The sequence below is a fragment of the Natrix helvetica genome (genome assembly GCF_964273705.1).
Source record: "Natrix helvetica genome assembly, chromosome: 1".
Lineage (NCBI taxonomy): Eukaryota > Metazoa > Chordata > Lepidosauria > Squamata > Natricidae > Natrix > Natrix helvetica.
Window position 1 is genome coordinate 15,401,486 of NC_138548.1, and position 21,812 is coordinate 15,423,297.

A 21,812-nucleotide genomic window follows, 5' to 3' on the forward strand; every position below is an offset into this window, starting at 1 on the left:
TTTTACAGTGTTGATCAGCCAATCATCCAATCGAAATGATCCTGTGCAGCATATACAATTCCCATTTTTGTACATTCCGATCCGAAATAAGGAACAACAATCCAACAAATAGATAGGAAGAACAACAAAAACAAGCATAAAACAGAAATGGCCCCAACTTAAAACTCCTTTCCTTACCCAAGGGAGCTCTCACAACATTCTAATCCCCATGGTCTCATTAACAGATAAGAAAAGCTGGGAGGTAAACGTTGCACCCAAGATATTTCCTTGGTGAGTGTTCCCTATGATTTCTTCAATATATATCAGAGGTGGTATTCTACCAGTTTGGACCAATTCGCCCGAACTGGTAGTGGAAATCGTGGGTGGCCACGCCCAGCAGTCCTGGCTCTACAGCATCCCATTTAGGCCCTTTTTAGCAAAAAAAAGGCACATTCGCGCTCACATTTGCGAACTGGTAGGGAAGGTAAGTAAATACCACCCCTGATACACACACACACCGTATAAAGGACGCCGACAGCATCCTGCTGTCCCAAGTAAAAAGGGAGAGAGAGGGAGATTCTTTGAATGAGCGGAAAAAAATGGAGCTCTGCAGCACATCATCCCTTCAGAAATGCTGAAGCTGGCCAGAGGCGATGGGCACATGTGCCTTCCAGCCGTTTTCACGAGTCCATCACATTTTTTTTCCCTACAACTTCTCTTCCTTCTTGTCAACAATGCTGTAGTAATACGTGCGGATCAGTGTCTCCACAGCAGCAAAGTTTGGGCGGTCTTCCACTCTGGGGACAAGAAAGTAGACACGTCAGAAATAAGGGAGAAATACATTGCAAAGTTCCAGAGGTGGGTGGCTCCCAATTCAGACCGGTTCGAGAGAACCGGTAGCGGTAATTGGTAGTGATGGCCGAACTGATAGGGATGGCTGGCTGGCCACGCCCCCAAACTGGCTCGCTCTGATGCTTCCCCTGCCTCGTCTTTGTCACGTGTATCCACACAACTGCCTCCTAGTGCCTACACACAGGTAAGCAGCATGGACTTCGAGACTTCATAACCACTGCCTCGTAATTGGGATCGAGCCTCCCTGCCTCCTCAATGCATGGAGGCAGGAGGCAGCAGTTTCATTTGCTGCCTGGAAGCTCCCGGGGAGGGGGGGGCGAGCAGCCAAGTGAGCACGCCAGGATCTGCTGGTTGCCTCTAATCTGCAGTTTACTCGTGAGCAAGTTTACTCGTGAGCAAGGTGCTCACAAGTAAACTGCAGATTTGAGGCAGCCTGCAGATTGCTGGTTTGCTCACTTGGCTGCTGCCCTCCCCCTTCCCCCTCCCGGAGCTCACAGGCATCGAACAAAACCACGCACTCTTCGGACCCTTCAGCTCTCCTGCGTTCAGCTCGGCGCAGCTCAGGTTGCTGCTTTCTTTGGTCTTTTTTAAAAAAAAGTTTTACAGCATATTTTATTTCCCATCTCCAATCTGAAACATGAATTTGCCAAGCCACGCCCATAAAATAAGCCACGCTCACAGAACCGGTAGTAAAAAATGTTGAAACCCACCCCTGCAAAGTTCCCTCTGCAATGAAATCTTGTCTCTAGCATGGAGGTGTTTGCAGGTAAGGACAAAACATCCAGAGGACAATTTTGCAACCCTCCGTCCCCATGCGTGGGAACCCTTCCAGGGTTCAAGGCTTTGCAAAATCATAGGGAGGATTGTGTTCCAAAAGACAAACACTGCAATAGAGAAGCATGAGGGGTCCTTGGTGCTCTCTGAGCTTGGCTGTTTTCTTTTTACAGATGTTTCATTATCAAACTAGGTAACATCATCAGGTAATGAAACATCTGCAAGGAAATCCCAAAGATGCTTTTTTTTCATGCCCTCTAAAAAAAGCATCTTTGGGACAACCATGACCTGGATGACTGGGAATCTCTACAGACATCTGCAAGAAAACAACTGACTTCAGAGAACAGCAAGGACTCCTCATTTTGGCTTTGAGCTACAAATATTCTCCTTTATCGGTACAGAAAAGCATGTTTTCTGAGTCTAGAAATATGATCCTCCTTGGCTGAGGGACTTTTAGCATGCCTCTGCTGCCAAACCGAAAGAGGAGGTGATGGTCTCACTTGAAAGTCCAACATAGATTCATCAACTTGTACATCTCTACTGGACAGCTGGATGGACAGGCCATACGGTTCCCTTCCTCAAGGAATTTTATGACTTCGGGTCCTTTCATTCTCTAGAAGGGAAAGAGAGAGAGATTGGTCAATGAAGCTGAGCATCTGTTTTGGCAAACCACTAGAGTCAGCCCAACTAAAGTAGACCAGACTGTGAAATCGAGTGGACAGGGAAGCTAAAACTAGTTTGATTGACACTGGCTATGATAAGAGTTTTGCAAGTCTGATTGTGCTGTGCCTCCTTCTCCTTCTTATGGTCTTGTGAATTAGGGAGGTGTGGCCTTGAGTTGTTTACTAATGTGTTCTGGCTGTTGTAGAATTTTAAAAAATGCTTTGGCTCCTTTTGCCTAGGCAATATTTCCATCAAAGTCATCTTCCTTACTGCCGATACAACCCCACCCTCCCCAAAGACAGAGGGCTCCTACTTTCTTGGCCTCCAAGAAGGCTATGGAGACCTGGGACTTCCACCGGGTGCTGGGCCCAGCACATGAGTATCTGATGTAAAATGTTTTGGTGCCTTGGTTGTCTCTTAGAAAGGGTGTATTTCTTAATATGTTATATGGGTTTGATTGTTGTTAGCTTCCCAGGTTTATATTTTGTAAGATGGGCATCTCTTAAATAAGAAAACACACAAACCCTTATGACCAATTCAACTTCCTACTTCGTAAGAGACCTTGAAGCTATTCTTAGAAAATTATCAGATTAACAGTTTGACAGAGTTGGAAGGGACCTTATAGGTCATCTAGTCCAACCCTCCCACCCACCCCCGCTCAAGCAGGAGACCCTATACCATTTCTGACAAATGGCAGTCCAATCTCTTCTTGAAAGTCTGAAGTGATGAAGCTCCCACAACTTTTGAAAGCAACTTCTGTTCCATTGGTTGATTGCTCTCACTGTCAGAAAGTTCTTCCTTGTTTCTAGATTGAATCTCTCCTTGGTCAGTTTCCATCCATTATTCCTTGTCTGGCCTTCGGGTGCTTTGGAAAATAGCTTGGCCCCTTCTTCTCTGTGGCAGCCCCTCAAATATTGGAAAACTGCTATCATGTCTCCCCTGGTCCTTCTCTTCTCTAGACTAGCCATGCCCAGTTCCTGCAACTATTGTTCATATGTTTTAGTCTCCAGTCCCCTAATCATCCTGGTTGCTCTTCTCTGCACTTTTTCTAGAGTCTCAACATCTTTTTTATAGTGTGGTGACCAAAACTGTATGCGGTACTCTAGGTGTGGTCTTACTAGGGTTTTATAGAGTGGTATTAGTACCTCACTTGAACTAAATAAATAAAATGATGAAATAGGTGCTTTGGCTGGAAAGGTGTTTTGTGTTTAACCAACACTATTTTTACTTCCCATCTCCAGCAGACACTTAATAAAGCTTCATATGAGGGAAATAATTTTTGCTGAATCCTATTTACAAAAAAACCTAGAATCAGTTGCACACATCCAGAAGCAAATTCTAATTCAGAGGCACCCATGGGATAGAGCCAAAAAGTAAAAATGTATTTATCAACTGCTAAGAAAACCCACATAAAGCAATAAAATGCAATTTAAAAATAACAAAAATACAAAATTGATTTAAGGTGGCTTCACAATCGTACAATTGCAGCCCCTTTCTTTAAAATTGTGTGATCACAGCAACACCTTAACTCTTTTGAGCCCTCCCCTAGCAAAAGCCCCAATTCCATCCATATTCACCTTGTAGGGTTTCTGGCCATAAGAAAAGGCCTCCCACATAGTCACCCCATAACTCCAGACATCACTCTTGCTTGAAAACTTCCGAAACAGGATGCATTCTGGCGCATACCACTTCAATGGCCACTTCCCAGTGGTCTTGGCCTGTGGGTGAGGACAGAATGGAAATTTCTCCAGGTAAAAACTATTTGGCTGAGATGAATTATTTGAGAAGACCAAGTATGTAGTCCTTGACTTACAATCACAATGGAGCCAACATTTATGTTGCTAAGCGAGAGAGTTGTTAAATGTGTTTTGCCCTGTTTTGCAACCTTTTTTTGCCACATTTCTTAATTGAATCACTGCAATTGTTAAGTTAGTAACACAGATGTTAAGTGAATCTGGCTTCCCCAGTGACTTTGCTTATCTAAAGGCTGCAAAGGGGGATCACATGACCCAGGGGCACCACAAATGTCATAAATATCAGCCAATTGCCGAGCATCCCAATTTTGATCATGTGACCATAGGGAAGCTGCAACAGTCGTAAGTGTGAAAAACAATACAATACAATACAACAGCAGAGTTGGAAGGGACTTTGGAGGTCTTCTAGTCCAACCCCCTGCCTAGGCAGGAAACCCTATACCATTCAAGACAAATGGCTATCCAACATCTTCTTAAAGACTTCCAGTGTTGGGGCATTCACAACTTCTGGAGGCAAACTGTTGCACTGATTAATTCTTCTAACTGTCAGGAAGTTTCTCCTCAGTTCTAAGTTGCTTATCTCCTTGATTAGTTTCCACCCATTGCTTCTTGTTCTACCCTCAGGTGCCTTGGAAAATAGTTTGACTCCCTCTTCTTTGTGGCAACCCCTGAAATATTGGAACACTGCTTTCATGTCTCCCCTAGTCCTTCTTTCTGTTAAACTAGACGTACCCAGTTCCTGCAACCGTTCTTCATATGTTTTAGTCTCTAGTCCCCTAATCATCTTGGTTGCTCTTCTCTGCACTCTTTCTAGATTCTCCACATCTCCACATCAACAGTCATAAGTCACTTTTGTCAATGCAGTTATAACTTTGAACATACACAAAAAATGGTTGCAAATCTAAGACTACCCGTACAAGCACATACCGTATTTTTCAGAGTATAAGATGCACCTTTTTTCCCTCCAAAAAGAGGCTGAAAATCTGGGTGCGTCTTAAACACTGAATACAGCATTTTTTGCCTCTTGAAGCCCCGCCCCTTCACTAAAGTGGCCGTGCAAGGCCTTATGGAGGCTTTTAGAGAGTTCCTGGGAGCTGGGTAGGGCAGAAATGAGCAAAAAACAGGCTGTTTTATGCTCAATTTTGCCCCTCCCCCAGCCCCCAGGAGCACTCTATAAGCCTCCAAAAGGCTATGCGTGCCCTTTTAAAAAATGGGCCCGTTTTGGGAGATTTGCAAAGTGGAAAAAGCTTTTTTTTTATTTCCCTCTTCAAAACTTTGGTGCGTCTTATACTCCAATGCGTCTTATACTCTGAAAAATACGGTACTTATTTCTCCTAAAATACAAAATGATGGGGGAAAGTGACGCAGTCTCCTTTGCAACTCTTGAAATTCTCCTAAATTCTAGATACTGCTAGAAGCAGCTTTATCTTAAAGGTCATAAAAGGTATCCATCATAGATTTCTATCAAGGTGGATTTTTGATATTGAATAGGACAGACTCTACTGTGGCACCCACACAGACAGGTGCACTTAACAGAGTTCACCAATTCATTTGTTTATTTCTTTAGGTATATAATATATATATATCACACACACCCCGGGATAGATAGTTTTGTTTTTCAAATATTTTTATCACATTTTGCAAAGCCTGTACATTAAAAAAAACAGCATAAACTGATAATCAAGAGCCTCTCGTTGAGGGAGATGGGGGATGAGCAGCTTTGAAAAAATAAAATGTAAATAAATAATAAATAAAGAGAAATGATAAAGAGAGTAGGGACAGAAGCAGAGGTGAGTTGCTTCCGGTTCGGCCCGGATCAGGCAAACAGGTAGTAGCGTTGCCGGAAGGCTCTGCCCACCTGCTTGGACGCTTCTGTGCATGCCCAGAAGCATCGCACATGGAATCGCCCCCGAACTAGTAGTAAAAGAATTGGTAACCTACCACTGGACAGAAGTGCAAAAAGGTATAAAGAAAAATATATAAATGACTTTCTGCTGTATTTTTTATGCATTCAGGAAGCGCGAACAGGGAATGCTTGCATTAAAGTGGGAATGAAATCATCCTTCCTTATCTTTTCAACAAAACTCTCTGAAATGAGGGGTCCTTGGTTCTCTCTGAGCTGTCTTTCTTTCTTGCAGACATTTCATTACCCAAACTAGGTAACATCATCAGTGCTAGTGATGCACTGATGCACAAGCACTGATGATGCTACTGTTGTGGCCCACCGGTGGCCAGCAGAATCGGACAGTGAGAAGATTGGGGAGGGACATGGGCCAGTCCTGGGGGCTGAGGAAAGCTCAGACGAGGGCTCTGCGTTGGAGGCAAAGTGGGAGCTAGACAGCAGTGAGGCAGAGGAACAGCTGGAGCCTGTTCCCAGTGTGCATGCGCAGAGCTGCCACAAGACAAGAACAACTAAGAAAGCAGGGTCGACTTAAGAGTAAAACCACACCTTGGAGGTGACTGGTCCCTCCCGTAGGAAACAAAAGAGGAACGAATGGGGAGTGGGCTTTTGCAGGAAACAATTTGTTCATTCAGTCACTTCAAGAGTGAAAAGTTCTGTTTGTGACTATAAGAGACTCTGTGCCAGGTTTTGCCTTGCCCTGCCCTGTTTGGAAACTAATTATCTGGCAGCTCTCCAAATGGGATAAGGTTCTTGTGGATAAACACTCCTCTGAAAGATTGTTGGCTAAGCCTTGCGGACTGTGAATGAAAGGAATTGACAGTCGTGTAAATAAAAGGGGTTTTGCCGGGACCAAGACTCTCCTTCTTGCTTTTTAAGGAAGCCTGGGTCAGAACAGTTACTTAGTTTGGGTAATGAAATGCCTGCAGGAAGAGAAAGTAAGGGTGGGGAATTAAGAGTAGGATAGAGGGTAAGAAAGAGAAGAGAGGAGGAGAGGGGGAAAGAGAGGGGAGGAAGAAAGGAGGAAGGAGAGGAGGAAAGAAGAAGGCAGAGAAGGAAGGTTGAGGAAATAGAAGGAGTAAGGTTGTTGCAAAATAAGATGGAGGCATGGGGTGGCAAGAAAGTGATCCAAACTAGAGAGGGAGAGAGGGAGAGGGAGAGGGAGAGGGAGAGGGAGGGAGGGAGGGAGGGAGGGAGGGAGAGAGAGAGAGAGAGAGAGAGAGAGAGAGAGAGAGAGAATGAGTATAGAGAATGAGTATAGAGATTAATGACAAATAGACAAATGTTAAATAGCAATTATAAGAATGTATATCTATGAATGAATTTGAAAGGGGAAAAATAAAAAAAACTTTTTGGAAAAAAAGTAGAAGAAAAAATAGGGAAAAAACCCCAAAATTAATACAAATGTCAGCAAGAAAGCTTAGAGAGCACCAAGGACCCCTTCGTGCCAACCCTGAGCTACAAATGTTCTCCTTCATTGGTCTCTCTGAAATGACAGCAGGATTGATTTCCCGTCTTGTCTTCTTGCTCACCAAGTAATAACTGTCATCAGCTGCCAAAGCTTTGGAAAGCCCAAAATCGCTGATCTTGGCATAATGCTGGTTGACAAGCAACACATTTCGGGCAGCCAAGTCCCGGTGGACGAAGTTCTTTTCTTCCAGATACTTCATTCCAATGGACACCTGGTGCATCAGTTCGACCACGTTATTCACAGGAACTTCATCCCTAAGGGAAAACGAAGAGAGAGGAAATCTCACAACCGTGCTTTCCCTTACAGGTCGTCCTTGATTTACAACAGTTCATTTAGTGACCATTGGAAGTTAGAAAAGCACTGAAAAAAAGTGACGAAGGATCGTTTGTTTCACACTTACTACGGTTGCCACATCCCCAGGGTCACATGATTAAAATTCAGGCACTCGTGTCAGTGGCCATGTCTCGGGGTGGGGGGTGGGGGGGGTCATGTGATCCCTTTGTGTGACCTTCTGACGAGCAAAGTCAATGGAGAAGCCGGACTCACTTAACAATCATGCTTGTAACTTAACAACTGCAGTGATTCCCTTAACAACTCTGGCAAGGCAGGTTGTAAAATAGGTCAAAGTTCAATTAACAACTATCTCACCAAGAGAAAGTTTGGGGTCAGTTGTGATCGTAAGTCAAGGACCACCTCTACTTGACTTGCTCCTTATGGACTGGCACTTCACCTCTCCACTTGACCACTTGTTAATTTTCTAGGATTTGTAGACCAAATACATTTGGAGAACTCCAGATAATGGAAGGTTTATCTTACAAGCACCACATAACCCTGCCCTCACTCATTTCCTTATTACAGGTCGTCTTTGACTTACAACCATTCGTTTAGTGACTGTTCGAAGCTGCATTGGCACTGAAAAAAGTGACTTATGACTGCTTTTCACATTTTGACCGTTGCAACGTCCTGTTCTGACCTAGCCTTCCCAAAAGCACGAAGCCGATTCCTTGTCCCCTTTTATTTAGTTTAAAGGGAATTCCTCTCCAGCAAAGTCCCTGCCAACAGTCTTTCAAGAGATTCCACAACTACAGACCTTTGTCAGGCTTAGAGAGCTGCCAGGCTGATATCTTCAAAACACCATGCTGTAGCAGCAATTACTTGGTAAGAAGTCAGGAACAGATCTTCACCCTAAGGAATTGAACTTATTGTCTCCTGCAAACTCCCCTTTCCCTCCTCTTTATTCTCTATGGGAGGGGCCATTCACTGCCCACCTGTGCCTTTACTCCCGAGTCGACCCTTGTTTCCTTAGCTGTTCCCTTCTCCTGGCAGCTCTGTGCATGCGCACATTGGAAACAGGCTCCAGCTGTTCTTCTGCCCCACTGATGTCCGACTCCAAAGGCAGCTGATAACTGTCAGACAGCCCTGGCCCCAACTCTGCCTCTGACGCAGAGCCCTCGTCAGAGCCTCCCCCCGACCCAAGGCCTGGCCCATGTTCCTCCCCAGCCTCCTCACTGTTAGAATCTGCTGCCAGATCTGCTGGTGGGCCACAACACATCCCTGTGGTCATGTGGTCAAAATTTGGACACTTGACAACTTGTTAGGGAGGATTTTCAGGCCCTGAGCGGAAAGATACTGTGCCAGGACTCCCAGGCAGAGGTTTGGACCGGTTTGACCGAGTAGGTAGTAACTTGGCCGGACACACACCCGAACCAGTTCTATTGGCAGTGCCATAGGCGCCGCCATCTTGTTTTTTTGCTTCTGCACATTCGCAGAAGCATTTTTTACTTCTGCACATGCGTGCATAGCACACATCAAGTGCACCCAACATGCATCCCTGAGCGAACCAGCAGTAGAAGAAGCCGGAACCCACCCCTGCTCCCAGGTCCTCTCCCAACCCACTGAGCTGAAAGGTGCAGTAGCGGACATCAAAGACCCCTTCCAGAATATATGACTGTGATTATCTCAGCGACACTGAACTGATGGGTCATCGATGGTTCTAAGCCCACATCCTGGAAAGTTGTAAATTTCTTGCACGATGTGATGGCATCGACTCACTTCTTGGAAGACAAGAACTTGTGCAGGGGGCCACCTGATGCCATCTCCATCACCAGCATGAGGCACTCCACATGACACACTCCAATAAGGCGGACAATGTAAGGATTGTCAAGCTGGTGCATAATCTGAGCTTCCTTCATCATTTCGTCCTGCTGTACCACTCCATTGCCCTCTTTTAGGATTTTGATGGCTACATCAATCTGCTTCCTGGAAGGGAGAGAAAATGAGAAGGTAGAATAGAGTTGGAAGGGACCTCGGAGGTCTTTTTTTTTTTTAACAAAATTTTATTTTGGTTTTTAAAACAAAATATTCAAGGAAAGGGGTAATGGATGAAGTACAAATTTTGACAGGAAATGGCCCTCCCCCCCCCATTCTCATAACTTTCATTTACTAATACATTAGTTTGTTATTACTAAGTACTATTTTGTCAGCAATAAACTTTTATCTTAAGATAATTTCAATCATTTTATATCACACAGATTTTCAAGTTCATTTTTGTGATCTGAGTTTTCTCAATGTTGCCTCTTCTCCCCCCCCCTAGCAGGGGTCCGGCACCTCCCGTGTCCTGTATGTCAGGTGTAGTGTCATTAGGTTTATCTAGGAGGACTTTATTTTTTTCCATAAAGGCCTCAGCCTCAGTGGTCGTGTTGATTCTAACTCTCGTGTCCTCCCAGAATATTAGCATACCTTCTGGCAACAGCCATCGAAACCACACCCCTTTCTGGTATATTTTATTCGCTAAGAGCGAATATTTTTTTCTTTTATCTCTAACTTTCTTTGGGATCTGTTTCAGAATGGCTGGGACCTTGGAGGTCTTCTAGTCCAACCCTTTGCTTGAGCAGGACACTCTTTACCATTGTAGACAACTGGCTGTCCAGTCTCTTTTTGAACGCCTCCACTAATGGAACTCCCACAACTTCAGAAAGCAAGCTGTTCCACTGGTTGATTGCTCTCACCATTAGGAAATTTCTCCTTAGTTCTAGGTTCCTTCTCTCCTCGGTTAGTTACCATCCACTGTTTCTCGTCTTGCCTTTTGGTGCTTTGGAAAATAGATTTACCCCCCTCGTCTTTGTAGGAGCCCCTCAAATATTGGAACACTTCTATCATAGCAACCCTGGAGGGAGATGCCACTCTTGATAGCAAAAGTGGGGAACAATACAATACAATACAATACAATAGTAGAGTTGGAAGGGACCTTGGAGGCCTTCTAGTCCAACCCCCTGCCTAGGCAGGAAACCCTATACCGTTTCAGACAAATAGCCATCCAACATCTTCTTAAAGACTTCCAGTGTTGGGGCATTCACAACTTCTGGAGGCAACTTCTGTTCCACTGATTAATTGTTTTCACTGTCAGGAAATTTCTCCTCAGTTCTAAGTTGCTTCTTTCCTTGATTAGTTTCCACAGTTTCCTTGATTAGTTTCCACAGTTTCCTTGATTAGTTTCCACAGTTGATGGGAGGAGCCTTAATTGTTTAAAAATGAATGTAGCTCCAAACCACCCCCACCCCCACCCCCAAAATGAATATAACGTCACTCCAAACCAAAGAAAAATGGAATATAGCTCCAAACACCCGTGATTCATAGTTGTTCTCTTTCCTTCTATAAATATCAACTATTTTTGGCAGTCATCCCCCAATGAGAGCAATTTTATTTCCCAAACAAGCCTTGAAACAAAACATCTCTGGCATTCTGGGAAAAGTAAAACGGCAGCCATCAGAAAATAGCTGCCAACTTAGCTCTCTTATCTTGATCAAAGATATACTGTATATAACAAAAAGTAACCACAGCAAGCTGCACGAAAGAGAATGAATGTTACATAATTGCCTAAAAACACAATGTGGGGGTTTTAAATAACAACCACGAAGAGGACCTCAAAGCAAAGGAACATATTGACTGTACCACTCCTGAAGTAGAATAAAATATGAATTAAAATATAAGAATGAAGACGTGGCATAAAAGGGACAGTTAGAAGCTTGCTTAAAGGGACGAGGAAATGTCATCAGCCTCTAACCACAATATATTCTAGCCAATGTCCCTATGTCAAAAGTCCAAACCACAAGTTTCAAATAAAGTTTGTTAATGACACGTAGTCCATACCTGTGTCCCAAGAACAAAAGGGGAAGTAAGACCCCCATCTACTTATAAGGCTTTTCCCCCAAAATAACCAATAAGAGATGAGTTAAGTATTTCCGTGTTGCGCTGCTTTTGAGAATGTAGAAGAACGCGTGCTTCGATAATGAAGGTGGTTCCAGAATTTGCAATGTTAGCCATGTGCTAGCTTTCTGAATCTGGCTGCCAAATAAACTTTTCCTGTACCCTGAGAAGTCTAAGCCTGTCATTTTCTGCAACACTCCCATGTTGTGACTGTATGCCGGAGGTAGTATTCAGCCAGTTCTGACGGTTTCTGGAGAACTGGTAGTGGACATTTTGAGTAGTTAGAGAGCTGGCTAATAGACTGGCTGCCTCCCAGCCTCCCAGCTGATCTTCTTTTGTTGCCCTGAACAGGAGAACGGAGCTGGAAAGCAGGTTAGTGGGGTGGGGAGGGAATAGGGATTTTGCAGTAACCTTCCTCTGCCATGCCCACAAAGCCACACCATGCCCACAAAGCAGTGACGTGCAGTGAGGTTTATGGCTGGTGAGGCTGGTGACGTCATTAGGAAGGCGGGGAATTCTTAACAAGGCGCTGGCCATGACTCTGTTTCCAGGGTCCTTTCGCGAGCGAGCTGGCAGGGAAATGGTAGCCAACAGTCTGAAAAGTCCATCGCACTTTCTGCTTTCGCGAGCAACTTCCTGTAAACCTGCCATTGCTCAGTGCGAGGAAGGGAGCCGCTCACGCATGCGCATTCGCCCTGGAACATGAGCTCTGGCGTCAGAACTCAACAGAAGGCGGGGAATGGAACCACGTGTGCAGGAGGGAGGCTGAGGCTAGAGGAGCATCCTGCACCTCCCTCTGTCCTGCACACGTGGTCCCATTCCCCGCCTTCCTGAGTCAACATGAAGGGGACCGCGGCTCACACAGTCCCATTCCCTGAGGCTCCTCAGCGCCTTTCCCTTTTTTTTCATGATGAGAGCAGTGAGGCTCTGCCTCCCCTGCCTCCCCTGACCGCACGTCCCTGCCACAAAGCCACGCCCACAGAACTGGTAGTAAAAAAAATTGAATCCACCACTGCTGTGTGTTGTATCCCACTCTCTGTGTAGACCACTTGAGAACTGGGCCAGGTTTTCATATCAAGTCAAGAATACTGTCCTAAAGTGGGTGAGGTTATTTGTTATTTTGGAAAGAGGGACCTAGGAATGCTTAGGGGGGGGGGGCAAAAAAAAAAGACCATAGCTACTTTCCCTCCACCAAGTTATGTCATCCACCCCCAAATTATCTCCAAATTTAAGGAATCCCCTGCAAAAGACAAACAAAACAATTTTTGATTTTTCCTCAGGGAATAGCAACTTCTGAAAACTGCAGAGATCTTGTCTCAGCACATTAAGAGAAATGTACCCCAAAACATGGGGCGCACTTACTTCCTCATTTTGTAAACTCCTTTCTTGACACACCCAAAGTTGCCCTCTCCCAGGTCCACTTCATCTATCATCAGACTGCTCCTTTTTAAGAATAGCTTCCGGTCCTTGAGTTCTTCGGGGTCACTGTATGGGCTTTCATAACATGATGTGTCCATGGGCAAGATCCGAGTCTTTTTCCCTGCTCCTATTCCATCCCCAAGAAAATAAAGGAGATTAATTGCGGTTTTCGTGTTTGAAGATCCCCTTCCTTATTTCACAATTTCCCCTCCTCCTAGGTTCAATTCAAGCTACCCGTGTTGTATTAGCGACATTGGCTCCTGTAAAATTGAAGAGTAAGCCAATTTATGTTTCATTGAAATTGAACAGAACTTTGATTAACCTGTTAGAAGAAACGTCCTTCTGGGTTCAGTTCCAAGTGGGAAAAAAGACACTGGATTCATGGAAATTGCTTGGAAAGAAGGTTTATGGATGATGGACAGGACCACATGGTTTGAGGTCCTGGGGGAAAAACAAAGCTTTTCCCCAGCATTGTTCTCCTTCAGGTCATAGTTGGAGGCCAACTGTCTTCAAACTAGAGCAGTGGTGGGTTTCAAATTTTTTAGAACCTCTTCTGTAGGTGTGGTCTGCTTTGTGGGAGTGGCTTGCAGCCATGTGACCAGGTGGGCATGGCCAACTTGTAAAATGTGGTGAAACTCACTTAACAACGCTCTTGCTTAGCAACCAAAATGTTGGCTCAGGATCTCTGTTCTAGTTTGAAGACAGCTGGCCTCCAACTATGACCTGAGGGAGAATAATGCTGGGGAAAAGCTTTGTTTCCTAGTCGTGAACATCCCAAGAAGCATCTAATTGGCCACAAAGAGCATCCATGTGTATGTGCCTGTGTGCAAATTTGTATAATTTCTACCCCACCACAAGCTAAATAATCTATCCAGTGCTTTAAAAAAAACACAAGATGTACAAAAATACAAAATCTAAAATGCAATATCTAAAAATACAATATCTAAAATAACTAAAACCCACCAGCAACTATTCAGACGGTTTCATAACAATCCCTTTCAGAAAACCCCAACTTCTTCCAGAAGGCAAATGGAGTTAGAACTAAGCAAACCTCCCATAGGAGGACATTACTCTGGTGGAACCACGGGAAAATATTAACCAGGTACTTGGTGCTGAGCTTCTGAAGTCAAAAGTATTTTGTTTCAAAAAAAGTAACTCCACAAGTGGCCACAAGAGGATGATAAAGTAACACATAATGTACAGCATCCTAATGTTCTGTTCTATTAGGGATATTGTGCAGTATGTATTACTTTACACCCTCATGTGGCCACTGATAGTACTACTTTTTATTATTATTTTTTAATGGAAAGAAAGGTAAAGGTTCCCCTCGCACATATGTGCTATTTGTTCCCGACTCTAGGGAGCAGTGCTCATCTCCGTTACAAATCCGATGAGCCAGCGCTGTCCAAAGAAGTCTCCATGGTCACGTGGCCGGCATGACTAAACGCCGAAGGCGCATGGAACGCTGTTACCTTCCCACCAAAGGTGGTCCCTATTTTTCTACTTGCATTTTTACATGCTTTCGAACTGCTAGGTTGGCAGAAGCTGGGACAAGTAACGGGAGCTCACTCCGTTACACGGCGCTAGGGATTCGAACCGCCGAACTGCTGACCTTTCTGATCGACAAGCTCAGAGTATTAGCCACTGATCCACCGTGTCCCATAATGGAAACATAAGTAAGTTTCAAATGCTTTTTTTATGAAATGGCCAAAAAGATATTTTTTTCAACCTGAGATTACACAGAGACTAGCAGAACGTAAATACATGTTTTGGGTTCATGATGCTGTGGGGTTTTATTAAAAACACAATAAACTTTTTTCCAAGACAGGTTGCAGCCTGAACAGTGGGTGCGACCTTATAAACCACAAACTAACAAGATTTTTTTTTTTTTAATGTAAGCTAGCTGAGTACCCTTTGAGGATTTCTTGCAGGAATTGTATTGCCATGTCTTGTTTTCAGACAGAAGATTGCAATAGTAATTCTTAGTACAAGTAAGAGTTGGTCTTGGTTTCTGCATTGACTCTGCCTAATGGGCTAATTTGTCAAGGACAGGGAGTCACAGAATATCATTCAAGAGAAGTATTAACAGAATAACAGTCTGAAGTGGTATAGGATCGGGATGGTGAACCTATGGGAGCCATTTGTCAGGGCACGCGAGGCATTGCCATGTCAGCTGGCCAGCGCGCATGCATGCATTGGCCAGCTGAGTTCAGCCTTTTTTAAAGTCTTTTTTTGCTCTCCCCAGGTTTTATAGAAGCCTGGGGAGGGCAAAAACATCCTCCCACCACTCCCGGAGGCCTACTGGAGGCTTAAAACCGGCCCTACGGCCAAACCGGAAGTTAGGGGACGGACTTCCAGTTTGCTCGTAGGACTGGTTTAAACCCTCCGGAGCCTTTCGGAGGCTTCTCTGAAGGCTCCAGAGGACAAAAAATGACCCAACGAACAAACCGAAAGTTACTTGCCAGTCCTATACCATTTAAGACTGTTATTCTGTTAATACCTCTCTTGAATGACATTCTGTGACTCCCTGTCCTTGACAAATTAGCCCATTAGGCAGAGTTTGCTCTTAGGGCCATTTTTCACCCTCTGGAGCTTTCAGGAGGCTTCCCTGAAGGCCCTGGAGGGTGAAAAATGATCACTTCCGGTTTGCTCGTAGGGCCGTTTTTCCTGAAGGCTCCGGAGGTCGAAAATCAGCCCTATGGACAAACCGGAAGTCACCATTCCCAAACTTCCGGGTTCCCCATAGGTCAGTTTTTTTGCCTTCCGGAGCCTTCAGGGAAGCTCCTGATGCCTCCAGAGGGTGTCCGGAAGGGGAGGCTGTTTTCACCCTCCCCAGGCTCCTAGAAAACCTCTGGAGCCTGGGGAGACCGTAAAAACCATGCCAAAAGTGGGGGGGTTGCTGGTCCCACGCACATGCGCTTGTGTGTGGGGGGTGTCATGCTCATAGCATTATGGGTATGGCACACCCACACACGACCCCCTGTTTACTACCAATGAGGGTTATTTGGACTCTGAAATTTGCTTTGTGAGCAACAAGGAGACAGAAAGGAGCCTGGCTTAGACAAGAACTGAAAGTGAAACTGCTTGTGTTTTGCTTGTATTTACTGCTACCATGGAAAACCTGCTTTTGGTAATGTATTGTATATTATTATTATTTTGAATCCTGCTGAATCAGTTACTGTGCTCTCTGAATGTGATTGTTGCTGCAAACTCTGACCAGCCAGGTCAGCTTCAGCACTTATTGCAGCCTGATTCAGCACAGCTGATTGGCGGGTGGATTGGACTGCTCGAATACCCCCAACCCAGGCTGCAGGGATTGCCACAGACCATCGCTACCTCCATGCCTTGCGTTTTTGGCCTCTGGTGTGGGTGGGTGGGGCTACATTCGGTGTATAAGACACACCCAAATTTTCACACACTTTTTTTTGGGGGGGGAGGAATGGTGCATCTTATACTCTGAAAAATACGGTAAACATTTTATCTTTATGCTGCATCTGCTAATACTGTTGTCAAACTCACCAAACGGCTCTGGTGTGTATCCATCTGAGTTCTGAGGTGTGAATCTCCGACCAGCCTAGGAAAATCAGAGCAGAGTTTACACATTGGATAAATTCAGGGCAAAAAATATGCATCCACTCAGCTGTTCAATAACTCTGCAAATAAAAGGGGATAAAGGTGTTAGATACTTGCTCTAACTACAGTGGTTTCCACCCAGGTCCTCAGTTCCGACGGGAACAGAGGTTTAAGCCTATTGGTCGAAGGGTCTGACAGCTCCCTATAAAAGGGCTGCTGTCAGACTCAACCTTCGCTGGATTGTTCTCACTTGTTGTACTTAATAAAGAGCTGTTGTTACCGTTAAGCCTGTGTGTGCCTATCCATGACCCAATCCATCAAAAGGGATCCTAAATCTAGCCAGGGAGTTGCGTGTCTGAATTGGGGTTTAAATCCTGCTCCAATTTTATCTTTTTTGGCATCCTTTCCAATATTTTCCATAAAATGACTTCAATAGGATTGTCCTGGCAACTGGTGGGTATGGGGCAGAGATGGGTTCCTATCAGTTCGGACCGGCTCAGCCGAGTACCACCCACGCCACCCGAAATGGTTCTATTGGCAGCACCCTAGGCTCTGCCATCCTGTTTCTGCATGCACAAAAGCAATTTTTTTCACTACTGCATTAAGTGTGCTTCCCTGAGCGAACCGGCAGTAAAAGAAGCAGGAACCCACCCCTGGTATGGGGCTCATCAGAATAGCAGTCCACTAACAATATCTTGCTCGCTCACTCCCCCTCCCCACCCTGTGCCAACTTCTAAACGGATTGGGCCTTTCGCATTTTCTCCGTTTCTCAGCTTGACACACTTTGAAAGGAGGATATTATCTCGTGGGAACCAAGGTTATCCTAAGAGGTGCTGGCCAGAGACTGGAAGAGGTTAGCAAGGGAAAACCAGAACACGTCATTCGACAATGTGACCTGTGACAAGGAGGGAGGGGGGCATCTAATCCTTAACTATACTGAAAGTGCGGGAAATAGCCAGAGCTGGTTTGTTTTTCAACTGTGCCAAAATGATGTACTCAATAAAGGAGTCCTTTGAGTTTAGCTATTTAGCTATCTAGCTATCTAGCTATCTATTATCTATCTATCTATCATCTATCTATCTATCTATCTATCTATCTATCTATCTATCTATCATCTATCTATCTACTTACCTACCTACCTACCTACCTACCTACCTACCTCTATATATCTTATAGACAGACATTTATCTTATATCTAGCTATTTAGCTATCTCTATTATATCTATCTATGTATCCATCCACCCACCCACCCACCCACCCACCCATCCATCCATCCATCCATCTACCTACCTACCTACCTACCTACCTACCTACCTACCTACCTACCTACCTACTTACCTACCTCTATATATCTTATAGACAGACATTTATCTTATATCTAGCTATTTAGCTATCTCTATTATATCTATCTATGTATCCATCCACCCACCCACCCACCCACTCACCCACCCTCAGGCTAGGCATCAGAAGGAACTTTCTGACTGTAAGAGCCAATGGAACTGTTTGCCACATTAAATTATACCTACCTACCTACCTATCTACCTACCTACCTACCTACCTACCTACCTACCTACCTACCTACCTACCTATCTATCTATCTATCTATCTATCTATCTATCTATCTATCTATCTATCATCTATCCTCCCTTGTCACTGAGTCAACCACTTTATGACTTCTCTGCCATAATGATAATTCTTTCATCTTGTTAGTTTGTTCTTCCTCACTGCTTAGTCCCTCTGATTTCTCTCTTTGGAGAGGATTGTTTTTAGGTTGTTTTATGATAGCTCTAAATCAGTGTTTCTCAAACTTGGCGACTTTAAGTCCTGTGGACTTCAACTCCCAGAATTCTGGGAGTTGAAGTCCACAGGACTTAAAGTCGCCAAGTTTGAGAAACACTGCTCTAAATGCTTTTGCGGGCAACGCGGATGAGAAGTGATCCATAAAAGCATTCACTGAGCAAATGAAGACCACACTTACCAATGCAGATGGATGCGCTGGTGGCACTGGAGTTGCAGCTGCTGAAAAGAACAATAGTGAAATTGGTTTGTGTATGCAGGCAGACTCCATTTACAACAATTCATTTAGTGACCGTTTGAATTTGCAATGGAACTGAGAAAAGTGACTTATGACTGTTTTTCACACCGACAACCATTGCAGCATCCCTGTAATCACATGATCAAAATTCAGATGCTTGGAAACTGGCATGTACTTATGACAGTTGCAGTATCCCAGGGTCATCTGATCCTCTTTTGCAACCTTCTGACAAGCAAAGGGGAAAGTCAAAGGAGAAATTTTGAGTTTGATTGTGATCATAAGTTGAGGACTACTTGTACATACATACATACATACATACATACATACATACATACATACATACATATATTGTTTTCGTAGATTTTCACGGGTGTAGGTATGCTGGTTTTGTTGTATTCAGGTCTTTTCCCGTGTAAGATTGAGATTGTCTTGGCAACATTTCAGCGAGGTCTCACTCGCCATCTTCAGGCTGGATTTGGGGCTTAAAGTATGATTGGAGCTGCTGTCTTTCTATAAATCTTGGTGGCGGGGGGAGTGCTGGCTTTGTTTCAGTAAGTGGAATGATTGGTTATGCGGTTGTACCATGATTGGTAGATTGGTGCTGATTGGTGCTGGCTGTGTGTCCATTGTTGTTTCATGTTGTAACAGCCTGGGTGGTGGGTGGGGCTTGTTTGTTGACTAGGGCTGGTTTCCAGATGTCTGGTAGGCGGGAGGTATTGTCATGGTTATTCATGTTGTGGGGGTGTTTCTCTATTTCGATAGCTTCCATAATTATTCTCTTGTTGAAGTGTTCTGTTTTGGAGATTAACCTTATATTTTGGAGATTAACCTTAATTATATATATATATATATATGTTTTCGTAGATTTTCACAGGTGTAGGTGTGCTGGTCTTGTTGTATTCGGGTTGGGAAAAGACCTGAATACAACAAGACCAGCATATGTATGTATGTATGTATGTATGTATGTATGTATATACACATACATACATACACATACATACATACACATACATACATACATACACACACCTATATACATACATATACATACATACATACATACATACATACATACATACATACATACATACATACCTGACATATAAGGGCTGCCTATACCTAATGAGTTCCAACAAGAACCAAACTGATCATGTAGTGCCCCCTAGTGGTTCATTCTTTTATTTGGCATGGCTCCCCTTCAGAAGTTCATGGCTCTGAGCAACTAACAATATAAAGCATTTTTTTTAAGAAAAAACAGAAAATGACAACACATATAAACTATAACTGGGATGAAAACAAACGTATCAGTGATAATGTTGTATAGAGTCTGTCACACTTCCTCACCACCCAGGCCTGAGGATAGAACCATGAGTTTAAGGCCCTGTGAAAGGTTGACAGGGTCAGGGGGACCAATATGATCTCAGGGTGGGGTGAATGGATCTCCAAAGGATGGGCATCATCACAAAAAAAGACACTCTTCCTGAGCCCTGCTAGATGACACTCCCTAATAGACGGGACCCAGAGCATGCCTCTTCTGCTGGACTAGATGGGATGGGTACAGTGGTGGGATTCAGCCAGCTTGCACCAGTTCAGGCAAGCCAGTTGTTAACTTACCCCCACCCCACCCCACCTGCTAAGTAGATCCTGGGCATTGTGCTGCAATGGAGAAACGGGCAACGGAGCGGCCAGCACAAGGGAAGGAGAATGTCGGTTTCCCTCTTTCTTCTCCCTGCTCCTCCTTCCCTCATGCCAGCGGCTCCATTGCCCATTTCTCCATTGCAGCACAGAGCCCAGGGTCCACTTTGATAGGGTGTGTGTGTGTGTAATTTAAGCACTGGTTCGCCCAGGATCAGGTTGGCCGTCACAAACCGGTTGTTAGCCACTGGATGTGTAGATATAATTCAGAGAGGCAATCCCAGAAATAACCTAGGTCCCATGCCATGAAGAGTTACAACTACCCCATTGAACTGAATTGGGAAGATATTGACAGCCAGTGCAGTTTGCAAAGCAGAGGCATAACATGGGCTGACTGATAAGGCATACAGGTAGTCCTCAACCACAGCTGAACCCAAAATTTCCATTGCTAAGCAAGAGAATGGTTAAGTGAGTTTTGCCCCAATGTATGACCTTTCTTTCCACAGTTATTAAGTGAATCACTGCCGTTGTTAATTTAATGATATGGTTGTTAAGTGAATTTGTTTCCCCACTGATTTCGCTTGTTAGACATAGACGGTGATCACCCTGAGACACTGCAACCATCATACTGTTGTAAGTCACTTTTTTCAATGCCATTCCAATTTCAAACGGTCACTAAACAAATGGCTGTAAGCCAAGAACCACCTGTATAACTGCCTTCTGTCATGTATATAAACATCTATAAAATTGACTGCCCTGAAAAATGGGGATAGGAATATGCATATACAGCAAAAGAAACTCCTGGGACATTATTTTACTGAGAATATAACTTTGCTGATAATCCCGTATAGGCAGAGAAGAAGCAAAGCCGGTTCTGAAGTTTTCGTGCATAAAGCAACATAAGTAAAATTATGAATGTAGTAGTCCCTGAGGTCCAAAAGGTTGGTGACCCCTGCTCTAATAAATGCCAAATCCATCAGTATATTGGAGTCCTCCAGAAGTGTAAACAATCAGTTCCTAGTTTCCCTTACGCAATATGACTTTTTCCCCTTGTGCTATGCTAGGGTAGTAAATTTGAAGAGTTGAAACCTATAACATCTGGAGGGTGTTAGCTTAGAAAAGCCCTGAGACCATCCTTTTCTGCAGATCTTTTTAAAAAACCGTCACACAATTTTAAAAAAATAAAGAGTTCACGATAACTAAAACATATACCCAGGGAAGGAAATAAGCAGACGTGCCAATCCTTTTCTCAGGGATAGGAGAGAAGTTAAAATCTTACCTGATTGCATTTCAGGATTTGGGGTGCTTTCCTTCAGATAATAGATAAGGCCGTCAGGTTTGAGTTTGAGGTACTCAACCAGCTGGTGAAAGAATTTTGAAGAAGAACAACATCAAAGGAGAGAGAAGGGATGGGATGGGAAGGGAAGGGAAGAGGAGAGGACGGGAGAGGAGAGAAAAAAACTTTATTACCACTTTAAATATACACTAAGCAGCATATATTAAAATGAAATTTCATTGCAGTCAGCTCTCCAAAGTTAAACATTATGCATA

General features: G+C 44.1%; 1 protein-coding gene across 1 annotated transcript in view; it reads right to left on the reverse strand.

Annotated features, from left to right (window-relative positions):
- Window positions 1-491: 491 nt before the first annotated feature.
- ZAP70 (zeta chain of T cell receptor associated protein kinase 70) overlaps window positions 492-21,812 on the reverse strand; it is a 38,771-nt gene continuing 17,450 nt past the window's right edge. Inside the window, exons 5-13 of the mRNA XM_081959102.1 lie at window positions 21,541-21,622; window positions 18,570-18,610; window positions 16,538-16,592; window positions 12,962-13,145; window positions 9,446-9,652; window positions 7,455-7,647; window positions 3,846-3,986; window positions 2,106-2,218; window positions 492-776 (exon numbers count right to left, since the gene is read on the reverse strand). Coding sequence (XP_081815228.1) covers window positions 686-776; window positions 2,106-2,218; window positions 3,846-3,986; window positions 7,455-7,647; window positions 9,446-9,652; window positions 12,962-13,145; window positions 16,538-16,592; window positions 18,570-18,610; window positions 21,541-21,622 — 1,107 coding nt within the window. The 3' untranslated portion in view covers window positions 492-685. The remainder of the gene's footprint in view (window positions 777-2,105; window positions 2,219-3,845; window positions 3,987-7,454; window positions 7,648-9,445; window positions 9,653-12,961; window positions 13,146-16,537; window positions 16,593-18,569; window positions 18,611-21,540; window positions 21,623-21,812) is intronic.